This window comes from Phacochoerus africanus, chromosome 3 (genome assembly GCF_016906955.1).
Source record: "Phacochoerus africanus isolate WHEZ1 chromosome 3, ROS_Pafr_v1, whole genome shotgun sequence".
Lineage (NCBI taxonomy): Eukaryota > Metazoa > Chordata > Mammalia > Artiodactyla > Suidae > Phacochoerus > Phacochoerus africanus.
In genome coordinates this window covers 194,249,313-194,261,967 of record NC_062546.1, presented here as the reverse complement: position 1 = coordinate 194,261,967, position 12,655 = coordinate 194,249,313, and the positions used below count along the sequence as shown (strand labels likewise).

The 12,655-nt window shown below is 38.9% G+C and overlaps 1 protein-coding gene across 1 annotated transcript in view; it reads right to left on the bottom strand.

Moving 5' to 3' along the window:
• COL4A3 (collagen type IV alpha 3 chain) overlaps nt 1–12,655 on the bottom strand; it is a 148,404-nt gene that overhangs the window by 24,623 nt on the left and 111,126 nt on the right. Inside the window, exons 27-36 of the mRNA XM_047773664.1 lie at nt 10,612–10,704; nt 9,898–9,999; nt 7,459–7,556; nt 6,747–6,897; nt 6,270–6,383; nt 4,945–5,112; nt 3,330–3,419; nt 2,847–2,981; nt 1,167–1,265; nt 299–388 (exon numbers count right to left, since the gene is read on the bottom strand). Of these exons, the coding sequence (XP_047629620.1) occupies nt 299–388; nt 1,167–1,265; nt 2,847–2,981; nt 3,330–3,419; nt 4,945–5,112; nt 6,270–6,383; nt 6,747–6,897; nt 7,459–7,556; nt 9,898–9,999; nt 10,612–10,704 (1,140 nt within the window). The remainder of the gene's footprint in view (nt 1–298; nt 389–1,166; nt 1,266–2,846; nt 2,982–3,329; nt 3,420–4,944; nt 5,113–6,269; nt 6,384–6,746; nt 6,898–7,458; nt 7,557–9,897; nt 10,000–10,611; nt 10,705–12,655) is intronic.

Here is a 12,655-nt window from a genome sequence, read left to right as displayed (position 1 = left end):
TTCTACTTCTGACCTTTGCACAAAGCAGCTTTCTCCCAAGAAGCTGGTTTTTTTTTTTTTTTTTTTTTCAGAAGCACTAAATGCATCAGAAAATCTTAATGGATGATTTTAACACAATGTAAATATTTATTCTGTTCTCACTCATGACTTTGTTGCACACTGGACAGTTGTCTAAAAGTAAATCTAGTTGTTTTGCACCAACTTTCTATGAAGTGGAAAGCCAAAAATGACCACACAGAAAATCTAGAATTGGGACCCACTGCGAGTCTGTAGACTTGTAACAAGAATTTATGCATACCTGGCACTCCCATGTTCCCCATGCTTCCTGGCACACCATGTAACCCTGGCTCACCAGGATAGCCAACGCTTCCTGCATCTCCTCTGAGGCCTTGAAAACAAATAAACAGTCACACACTCTGTGTGGTTCCTGGGCATAGTTCGTGCTCAATAAATTCTTGTTGCTTGAACGGATCCAGAGCACCCGGACCAGCTGGTTTAGGGACTTGTTTAGTTGCCCTTAACCTTCAATAAAGGAAGGGACTGGAGGTTCAAAAATTATAAAATCAGAAAAAGTTATATTTTTGTCAGCAGGCTTGGATTTCAAAGATCAAAATTATCCTAGAACCAGCAGGAAAGAGGGTGCTCTTGTGATCATATAGGTTATAGGTTTCCAGATGCAATAAAAGGTTTCCAAATTAAATACTGAAATTTTATTACCATACAATAAATTTTGTCACTTTTGTGATTATAGGAAATAGGGGGATCCTTTCATTGTTTAAAAAATTGATTTGCAAACTCAGTAACTTGTTCAAAAATAGAAAGAGGCAAATTTGAAAACTTCTAAAGCATTATCTCACTTTCTTCTATGATATGTGATTTTGTAAGAAATTACAGCTTATAATACATATCAGCAATGTCAAAATAAAATTTTGAGTGCCACATAGAACTTCATGTAGGTGAATATTTTTAAATTAATACAGGCTGACTATAAATTGGTCAAATTATAAGAAATATAACCTGGCTAAATTATAAGAAGTGGATTTCTGTTCAGAACCCTGTTGGGGCAGAATTCATATTCAACCCAGTAAGTCTAGAAAGACATTTTTGTTACATTTATATCTAGGAAAACTTGACACCTGACATTTCTGTTAGACAATCAGCTATACCTGGTGGTCCTGGTGGTCCAGGTAGCCCTTGGAGTCCTTTTAAGCCTGGCAACCCTGGAATGCCTCTGTTGCCTTTCTCTCCAGGCTTTCCTGCAAATCCTGAAGTTAAAAATCATGTTCAAAATGGTTAGCATTTTATCAGTCTTAGCCACATCCTAATTAAAATTTATGAGCTATCATTGTAATAACAACATGCATATTTGGGAAGAGAATGGGCAGATTTGGGCTTACATTTCATTTAAAAATACGATTAAATGAGATGATGTATGAAAAGCTAGTGCCTGGCAGCATGAGTTAGTTCTTGAAGAACATTAGCAGTTATCATGACATTTATACGTTCAGCCAACATTTTAAGAATTAGTGGCCTAAATTCAGCTGCTGCTTTTCCTTCTTCTTCTTCTTTTTCCCTCTTCTTCTTCTTTTAATTAAAGACAGAGGACCATCTACCACATGATTCTTATCTAGGCTATTCCATTCTTAACCCATTTACTACAACTATCACTTATTAAGTAACTGGTTTGCAGAAGACATTATTTTCTTTTATTTATTTTATTTAATCTTCAGGCAATCTCAGTCTATTCCCAAGCCTTTCCAGACTGGGTGTAGAGATGAGAAAACTGAGACTCTTTAAGAAGTTAATGGAGTAACGTAGAGGCACACCATCAATTAGTGGTAATGCCGGGATTTGAACCCAGTTCTGCAGGCTAGAGTTCTCATAAATTTCCCACCACACCAGTACATCATTCTCTTGCTCAAAACTACTCATCGAATGTCTATTGCCTGCAGAGTAAATGACAAACTGTTTTCACTAGCACTTGATGTGTTCTACAATCTGTCCATGGCCTGGCTTTGTGCTTTTTCTAAAGTAGATTCCCTTCCCTTGGCTTTTTTCTTGCTTACATATTTATTCATTCATTCACATACGGATAAACCAACTATACTTCAATAAAATTTTTTAAAAGCGAGAATACTATAATACCTCATCAAGTTGTGTTAGCATTAAATGAGTAACTTTAGTAAGGCTGACTTTCTTAAATTTTGATTTAATGTTGGTTGCACTGACCATAAAACCTGTTATACAAAGTGCTTAAATAATCTGAAATTGTTTGAATGGGTTTGAATTTGAGCTTAACAGGTACAGCTAGAATTAACAGAATTTTTATTGATTTTTAATCAAAACATATTTTCTCTTTAGTAATTATTCTCCAAAGGATTCTGAGCATGAGAAACAGTATTTAGATGCAATCAGAAAAATTCATCCTGGCGGTTGATCAAATAAAGTAGAATTTCCAGTGGAGGTTTCTATTCCAGCCAGGGAGGGAAGTTTTTTAGATGGAATTTTCTAAAGGCTGAATTTTCACCTCACTGTCCTCATATGTCAGTTAAAAGGGTTCTCCTGGGTAATGTCTTAGTCCCAGAATCAGCTCTAATGGGAGTTCCTATTGAGGTTCAGTGGGTTAGGAACCTGATTGGTATCCATGAAGATGCGGGTTTGAACCGTGACCTCACATAGTGGGTTAAGGATCTGGTGTTGTGCAAGCTGCAGCATAGACTGTGGCTATGGTATAGGACTGCGGCTGCAGCTCTGATTTGACCCCTAGACCAGGACCATCTAGACAGAAATAAAACAAAACAGCATCAGCGCTGATATTCTGTTTCAAAACACAAGGAAGTTCATACCTTTGAGTCCTGGTTCTCCTTTGTCCCCCACTAAGTGGAATATTCCAGAAGGCCCAGGAATTCCTTTATCTCCTTGTTCCCCTTTGGCTCCGGCAGGGCCTCTCTCACCCTTTACCCCTGGAATGCCAAAGCTCCCTGAAAGACAGGAGTAACAACATCAGATCCTTAATTCTTCAAAAGCTCGTAAGGATTCCAAAGTTAACATGCTTATCATAAAACAAAACGAGACAAATAAACCAAAAAGGTTAACAGGATTGAGAACCTAATAAATAGGTGCCTCAACTAGGCAGTCACATGAGGGTAGTGCTCTAAGCCTGTAGGGAGAAAATATGGGAAAAGGGATACAGAAAACCACAAAATCAAATACATGGTTCTCTCAGAACTACTTTCTCCTCCAAGAATACAATATAATTTATTTTGTTGCTGATTAAGTGAACATTGCTCACACCTCATGGATATCTGGAAAGATGTTCCATCACTTACCTCTCTGTCCCAAGGTACCTGGGTTCCCAGGAGGACCCGGAGGACCAGTGATTCCAGGAGCCCCCATCATCCCCATCATTCCTTTTTCGCCTATGGAAACAAAGTAACACAAAGCAGCACACAGGTTGTAAAGAATGAGAGAAGGGAAATAGTCCATAAAATAAAATAAATTATATGTAGAGAGAAGTTGACAAAATGGTTTCTATAAATAGGAAAGTAATCGTATTTATCTAGGAGATGGGTCAATAAACAGTCTTTTTGTTTGTTTGTTTGTTTTACATCATGGACGTGGAAATCCCTGGCAGCAAATCATACTTGTAGATGAGAATCAAATATATTGAACGTTTGGAGTATTCTCTCCTCCTATCTCTTTCTTCTTTTTACAGCCATACCCAAAGTATATGGAAGTTCCAAGGCTAGGGTTCAAATCGGAGCTTCAGCTGAGGTCTACACCACAGCCACAGCAACACTGGATCCAAGCTGCATCTGCCACCTATGCTGTAGCTTGTGGCAGCACTGAATCTTTAACCCACTGAGCGAGTCCAGGGATTGAACTCACATCCATACAGAGATTATGCCGGGTCCTTAACCTGCTGAGCCACAATGGGAATTCCCCCTGCTCCCAACTCTTGATCAATAACTTTGTGTTTTATTTCCTTATTTTACTTTCTTCATAGCATTTGTCTCTAGATGAACATAGATCTTAAGTGTGTTTGTTATTGACTCCCCCACTGTCGGAGGTAGAGTCTTGTCCACTGATGTGTCTCTAAGGCCTAGAACAGTGTTGGCATGTGAGAGTAGCTCAATAATATAAATGAAAGGTTAATTTACAGATTATAATTTGTTATTCTGGGCTCTTCTCTGGAGGAGAGATCAGTGAGGTCCTTATGCCATGAGAAGACTACTGAAATATTCTCTCCAAACATACATACCATAAAAAGTGATGAAATAACGAGAACTATAAGGGAATGCTAGGAACAACAATATACCAGCAAGTTAGACAACTTAGACAAAATGGACAAATTCTTAGAGAGGCACAGATTACCAAAATTGACTCAAGAAGAAACAGAAAGTATATGTTGATCTATAATAAGTGAAGAGATTGAATTAGTAATTTGAAAACTTCCCACAAAGAAAAGCCCAGACCCTGACGACCTCACTGTCTACTCTACCAGATGTTTAAAGAACATCAATTCTTCACAAATGCTTCTAGAAAATACAAGAGGAAGCATTTCACATCTTGTTGTATAAGGCCAGCATTCCCCTGATACCAAAACTAGACAAAGACATCATAAGAAAAGAAAACAGGCCAGTAAGTCTCCCTTATAAATATGGATGCAAAAATTCTCAACAAAATGCTAGCAGTTATATTTTAATAGTCATATATGAAAAAGATTACACAGCAAAAACAGTCCTATCCTGAGTAATTGTATAATACGATCATCCCACTACCACCATTTCCCCACCCCTGACCTTTTCCAGATAGTTTAGAAGAAAAACTTATACTAAATAAAAGAGAAGCCTAGAGTCAAAAGCCTATGCCTCGCTTGAGTTTATACAGCCACCTTAAAGGGAAAAATGTGGAAGAGAGAAGAAAAAAGCACAAAAAGAATACCTGGTTGCCCTAAAAATCCTGGATTTCCTGGATATCCTTTTGGCCCAGGTGGTCCCATCTCACCGTGATGACCTGGCATTCCTGGGGGTCCAGGTTCTCCAGGAAATCCTGACCTATCCAAGCCTGGAATACCTGGGTCTCCCTTTGGCCCCGTTTCACCTCTTCTGCCTATATATGAATGAATGAATAAATGAGTAAATGAAGGAATACACAATAGCTTTCCCCACCAACTTCATATATATTTTTTTCATATAACTTTCAACTTCATATATATTTATTTTAGCCACACCCACAGCACATGGAAGTTCCCAGGCCAGGGATCGAACCCTAGCCACAATTGTGACCTGTGCCACAGCTGCGGTAATGCTGAATCCTTAACCTGTTGGACCAGAAGGGAACATCCCATGAATGTATTTATGGCTGTAAATGTTTAGCTCTGTGATTTTGGGCAAACCACTCTTATCTAATTGCCTGACTTTGACCCCCTTCTGGTAAAATTCTAAGAACCTTTCTGGTTTTAACATTCTGTGTTTCAATGATGCATACAGTAATGATAGCGTAGCATTTAGATTTATTTTCTGGTCCCACAGGCACTTCTTGGGGATGCATTTTATGACCGGGCATCAGTCTTTAACCTGCAAAATTCATACAGAGCCACTCAGGTGGAGGCAGGCCACTAGATGCTCCTGGAAACAATAAAAGCACCACTCTAACAATTAATATCTTCATCAAAATTTTGTTTGTGAACGTATAAATATGATAGCTGAGTTCTAAAGGATATTTTTTTCCCCCAGAAGTAGTTCACAGATCTGGGTGAGAGGAGCCAAAAAGATAGTAAGTTCTTCATGATTGCTTGGCCTTTATCATTTAGATTTACTTCCATGCCCTTTCTTTCATGTTGCTTGTAAAACAATCAACTACATATTTTAGTCTGTAACTTGTAGAGATAGAGCCTGTACACATTCACTCTGTTTTTATAATAAGGATAAATTTACTGCTTTAATATACCTATGAAAGTATCAAGGATACAACTTTTTTTGAAAATGTGTAAGTACACATGTAAATATACCCTTGAGTATATCTTCAGTGTTCATATCTTCTTGCATACAAGACACAAACCAATTTTACCATCGTAATGTCAAGTCTCTTATTCTATAGGTGGTACTCACTGCAACATATCCATAACAACAAGTTTTTGTTTCTGAAATAACTTTTCCCGCTAAACAGTGGTCAAGACTTGTTGCTGGACAGTTCTCATGTTAAGCAGCAAAACTCAGAGCTTAAGTCCCATGTCACCTGCCTGCCTGGTTTCAAGGGCCTCCTACCTTGTTGCCCTTTCAATCCATTTAAGCCTGGAAGTCCTTGGGCTCCCCTGGGACCTTCGGTGCACCTTCCTGGGGGTCCTCTTTCTCCAGGTGGTCCAGGCTGTCCTGGATCCCCTGCAAAATAGAGTCCAAGAGTACAATCTGGGGCCACAACCCAAGGTCCTAGTATTGCTAGCTCAAGCATTCTTATATAACTTTCCCCGGTCCCCTAAATTGAACCTATATTTAGTATCATTGGTGTGTCTTAAATAGAGGACACTCTTTAAAAAGGAAAGAAGGAAGGAAGAGGGAACAAAGGTAGGACAGCAATGGAATGGCACATTGAACAGAAAAAGAATTAAGCCTTGCAGGTTCTATTTATTGAGCTGGAAGTTGTTTTGAGAACAATTCTTCACCCCCTAGAGCACCTACACATCCAATCTGCAGCGTTTTGGCTGAGGTCACAGTGGAGAAAAGTAATTGCACTTGCTACCATACCTCGTGGTCCATCAAACCCTCCAGTTCCTGGCATTCCAGGGAGACCAGGAAGTCCAGGGAGTCCCATTTCTCCACCTTCTCCAGAATTGCCTCTTTCTCCTGGCCGACCTGGTGTTCCTGGTTCTCCAGGCGTGGAGAGTGCTGGTTCTCCCTGTAGCACAGAAATGATGTTAGTTTTACCGTATCATGCTTTCAAATCCTTGTTGACTACTGACTGGTCTTTTGGGTTCTTTACTTGAAAATCAAGTCTACGTGATGGAACTTCTGTGTCCTTTTTGCATAGTCACCACCATTCCATCCACTTTCTTTTTTTCAACTCCAGTTGCTGACTTTCTAAATAAAATTATGCTTAGTAATGCTGCATAGCCTCTATTCTTTTAGAAGAAGTGTGGAGTTTTCTATAAACAATTTAGATGTCTCTTCTTTTAATAATTTTTTCTCATAACTATCCACATTTCTTCCTGGAGTTTTCCTGTTTCAAATACTGTGAATGTTTCTGAAGGTTAAAGAAGAAGTAGAAAGGCAAATTGGTCTTATACCTTCTCTTCTTCTTTCTAAAGGGGAGGGATGCTTCAGAGAAATCTTAGAAAATTCAGGATCTTCATCATCTACAAATATATGGATAATTTCTATACACAGAGCATCCTAACCAGCTGACTATGATTGCCCCCTTCCCTCCCACATATCAATCTGAATTTTAATTCCCGAAGACCTTGACTCCTGGAAGGCCTGGATTTCCAGGTAACCCTGGCTTTCCCATTTCTCCAGGACAGCCCGGTGATCCTTTTGTTCCTGGAAAACCTCGGTCTCCTACAGAGAAAAAAAAAAATGCTGTTAAGATGAGTCTTGCAACAGCTGTAGATGTTTCTATAAAAGTCTGAATGGTGAGAAAGCCAACTGCCAAATGAGCTAAATTAGCAATTTCAAAAATTCAGTTCCAAATCAGACGACACTGGGTCCCAACTTTAACAATTACCTTTCCCATTTTTGTCATTTAGCATCAATAAACCTTGATTCAGCAGTTCTTGAAATCGCTGATACCGATTGACCATTTGGCTGCTTTATTTATTTATTTATTTATTTTTCTTTTTTTTTAATAAGTTTTTTTATTTTCCCACTGTACAGCAAGGGGGTCAGGTTATCCTTACATGTATACATTACAATTACATTTTTCCCCCAGCCTTTCTTCTGTTGCAACATGAGTATCTAGACAAAGTTCTCAATGCTATTCAGCAGAATCTCCTTGTAAATCTATTCTAAGTTGTGTCTGATAAGCCCAAGCTCCCGATCCCTCCCACTCCCTCCCCCTCCCATCAGGCAGCCACAAGTCTCTTCTCCAAGTCCATGCTTTTTTTAAAAGCATTTTTTATATACAGTATACTGCCCAATAAATTTTTACGTGTCTATATATCTATGTAAGCATGATCCAGATGAAGATATAAAGCATTTCCAGCAATGAGATTCTGCTGTATAGCACTGGGAACTATGTCTAGTCATTTATGAAGGAGCATGATAATGTAAGGAAAAATAATGTCTACATGTATGTGTGACTGGGTCACTTTGGCTGTACAGTAGAAAACTGACAGAACGCTGTAAGCCAGCTACAATGGAAAAAAATAGAAATCTTTATAAAAATAAATTAAAAAAAATAATACTGCATCTCCAGCACCCAGGTAGCCTTTCTCAATATGGGTTGCTCAAGAGAATTACTTCCTAATGTCCTACAGCAGCCACTGAATGTAATGAATTAACTCTTCTGTCTTATGCATTAATAATAGAAGATAAAGGAGTGACATACATCTTTTTTTCCAGCTCTGTGTTTCGAATTTAGTAAGTTCCTTCGTGCCCCTAGTTTGACCATTTTTGCTTTTTTTTTTAGGGCTGCACCTGTGACATATGGAGGTTCCCAGGCTAGGGGTCAAATAAGAGCTGTTGCTCCTGGCCTACGTCACGGCCACAGCAACGCAGCAGGATCCGAGCCGCATCTGCAACCTACACCACAGCTCACAGCAATGCCGGATCCTTAACTCACTGAGCAAGGCCAGAGAGCAAACCCGCAACCTCATGGATGCTAGTCAGATTCATTAACCACTGAGCCACTACGGGAACTCCTAATTTGACCATTTTTAAATTCATTTGTTTCCTGGGACTCATTAGGTTCAATTGGAAAATTCTGAATCTTCCCTTTCAAGGAGCCCTTGGACTAGCTCTGGTTCCCAGAGTTTACAGTTTTCTTCCAGAAGGCAAATCTGTAACGTTACAAGCTAGAATGCAATTTCTCAATGCAGAGCCCAAGAAGCATTGGGCAAAAACATGGGCCTGCCTATGCTACTCCTGAGGTCACTGAGAAGAAATCTAAGAAACTGGAGTCAAAGCCATTCTTGGGATCATATGATAAATGTGATTATTTTTTTCTGTTTCAAATACTCATAAATTGAGATCAATATTCTCATATTTGTATAGAATTGATTATGATAAACATTGATGATATATTAATCTGAGAGATGACGGACCAAAAATGTATTCTATTTGGAAAAACACTTTAAATAGTATTGAAACAAACGTGAAATTATCATAAAACCTATGGGACAACACAGGGACTGAGATTACTTCTATGTAATCCTGGACAGGATCTGGATGGATTTGTCAGCAGGGAGCCTCGGGTTACTATTTGAGTTCTTGGCATGTCTTTGGCGTATTTCCCTCCTTTGATGAGAAATGGCATTTTTCCCTAAAGGAAAATAACTTCTGTAATTTATTTCTGAGTGTATTGGGAAATCAGCTACTTGTGATTTAATAGTTATTTTTGTACGATAAAAGAAATGTATGAAGTGAAGCAACGTATAGCTGTACAAAGAATAGGCATCTATGAAGAAGAATAAATTCCTCACAAACCCACAATCAAGAACCGTTATTACCATTTTGATGAATTTCTTCCAGTTGTTTTCTTTGCACTTTAAAATGTGATTGAGATGAGATTGCATAAATCAATGTGGATTCTTCCTTTTTGCCTCACAAAATCTTATGACTTTTGTTCCCATTTAGGACTGGCAGAAAACATCATCTTAAAAGATATTCCCTATATTATTCATTATACATATTCATAAATGTCCACAATGAACCTTATGCTTAAAAAATTATTTTAATTTACCCTTAGGTCCAGGAAGTCCAGGGAATCCAATTCCTGGAATTCCTGGTTCACCATTAGGCCCAGGAAGACCTGGATCACATCTTCCCATGGATCCAGGGGTACCTGAAAAACACACATACATTTACATCAGCAATTTCCCTTTGTCTTGCCTTCAACCGTTTGTTCCTGTGTCATCCCAGACCTTTATGGAAATTAAGAAGTAATTTAAACATAACCCCCACTTCCTCCCCATTTCTATCCCATGGGCTAATCACTAGAAGGTGCAAATAATTTTGAAAACACAATGTAGCTCCTAAAAAGAAATACATCTCCATGTCTTAGACTATGTCTTCCTCCATGAACGCAAAGTTAAGTTGTAGGTCGTATTGTCAAAGAAGTTAAATTTTCAAAGAAGCAGCTACGGGAATTATCCTCAATAGCCACAAACATACATTTCTTGCTTCTCTACCAAGAACCCCTGAAGATTGTCCTGCTGGCCAAGTCCTCTTAAGAACTGTATCAATTCTCTTTTGGAATCAGAAGCACCAATTGGGAATAACTTGGATAACCTCAAAGGACAACAGCAAGTCCACTGTCTGCTGGCTTATTGCCTCTGACTCGTGCTCCTTTTTTGGAGCCACTGAATACGTTTTTCTTATCATCAAAATGTTAAAACCAGGAGAGTCGGGGTGCCGTCTGATGCTGTGCACCGGATGTGCCAAAGGGGATACTCACCAGGTGGACCTTGGGGGCCAGCACGGCCTGGGGGCCCAGGAGGTCCTGAGGGCCCTGGGACTGGAGTGGAAACACCGAATTCTCCTTTGGGACCTTAAGAAAATTTGTGATCATTAAGATGGTGTGCATATTGAAACTTTCCTTTGTGCAGAGGGAAAAATATGATTATAAGGGGTCCACAAACATATCCCAAGGAATATGGAAAATAATCTCGGTTTCCATAGGCTTCCAAACTGGCTTAAAGCTGACCAGCTCATAGAAATTTTCTCATTCAATTGACAATTATTTATAAGCATCTATACTGCCTAAACCTTGTTTTAATTAACAGCCCAACATGCAGGTCTATTGAAAGAGAGCCTATTCTTTACAAAAAAAAAAAAAAGCTAACATAGAATTCAGCTTACACGTTGGTGAATACTAACTAGTAGGCTATTTATTTATTGGGTGACTAGTTTTCACGGGAAGACAGTACAGTTTATTGAACAAAACATGCAGTATGGCCTGACAAGTTGATCTGGCTTGAACCTTGGCTCTGCTAAATAAGGTCTGCGAGCTTGGACATATTTTTAACCTCCTCTAAATTCTTCGTGTGTCGAAGAAATCATGCCTGCCTAGCTGGTAAAGATTTGAGATAATGCTCTGACCAGTGGCCAGTATTAAAACAGGTTAACAATTAGTATGGTCCGTATATTCATCTATTAAAAAAAATAGGTTTACTGTAGTGTGATGGGGAAAATTTGACAGTAATATATTTTAAGATAATGGAGTCCTTCACTCAAGATTTACATTTAGAGAGAACAGAAGAGGATTTGAAGATGCATTAGAAGAAGACAGAGTAAATTTTTTCGGTAAAGGGCCAGATAGTAGATCATTTAGACTTTATGGTCCAGATGATCTCTGTTGCAACTACTCAGTCTGCTGTGCTAGAGGGAGCGCAGCCAGGAACAATATGTAAATAAATGAGTGTGCCAATAAAACTTTATGGACACTGAGATCTGAAGTTCATGTAATTTTCACAGGTCACAAAATATTATTCAAATTTTTCTTTTAATCATTTAAAAATATAAGAAGCATTCTTTTTTTTTTTTTTGTCTTTTTTATTTTTAGGGCTGCACCCGTGGTATATGGAGGTTCCCAGGCTAGGGGTCTAATTGGAGCCGTAGCTGCTGGCTTAGGCCACAGCCACAGCAATGCCAGATCCGAGCCACGTCTGTGGTCTACACCACAGCTCATGGCAACACCAGATCCTTAAGCCACCGAGCGAGGCCAGGGATTGAACCTGAAACCTCATGGTTCCTAGTTGGATTCATTTCCGCTGTGCTACGATGGGAACCTCTAGAAGCATTCTTAGCTCAGGGACTATATATAGTGGGCTGGATTTAAATTGTGGGCTTTGGTAGTTTGACAATCCTGGGATTTTTTTTTTCCATTCGCATATTGATTGCTCTGAAATACACCTCAGCTAAAAATTAAAAGGCTTTTTAACTTTGACATCAAACTGACTTGACCAAGGAACACTTTTTTTTTTAAAAGATACATATTAGTATCTTTTTTTTTTTTTTTTTAATGACTGTGCCCATGGCACATGGAAATTCCCAGGCCAGGGATTGAATCTGAGCTGTAGCTGCAACCTACTCTGCAGCTGTGGCAACACCAGACAATCCTTGGATTAGAACAGAAGCCCCAAGAAAAGGCAGAGGAAAACACACACACACACACACACACACACACACATATATATAATCATAAAGTAAGTTTTAGATACATGTGTGGACAGAAATGCATGCATACAATTTGTGATATATAGTTGAACAATATGGGTTTGAACTGCATGGGTCTACTCATTCGTGGATTTTTGTCACCATTAAATATTAGCATATACACAGTATGCTTGGTTGAATTACAGATAAGGAGGAAATACATATAGAAGGGCTGACTATAAGTTACACACTTGGAGGGCTGACAGCCTAACTCCCGCCTTGTTTGAGGGTCAGTCGTATGTGAATACCACACATACACGCACTCAAAATTTTATTACTGGTGA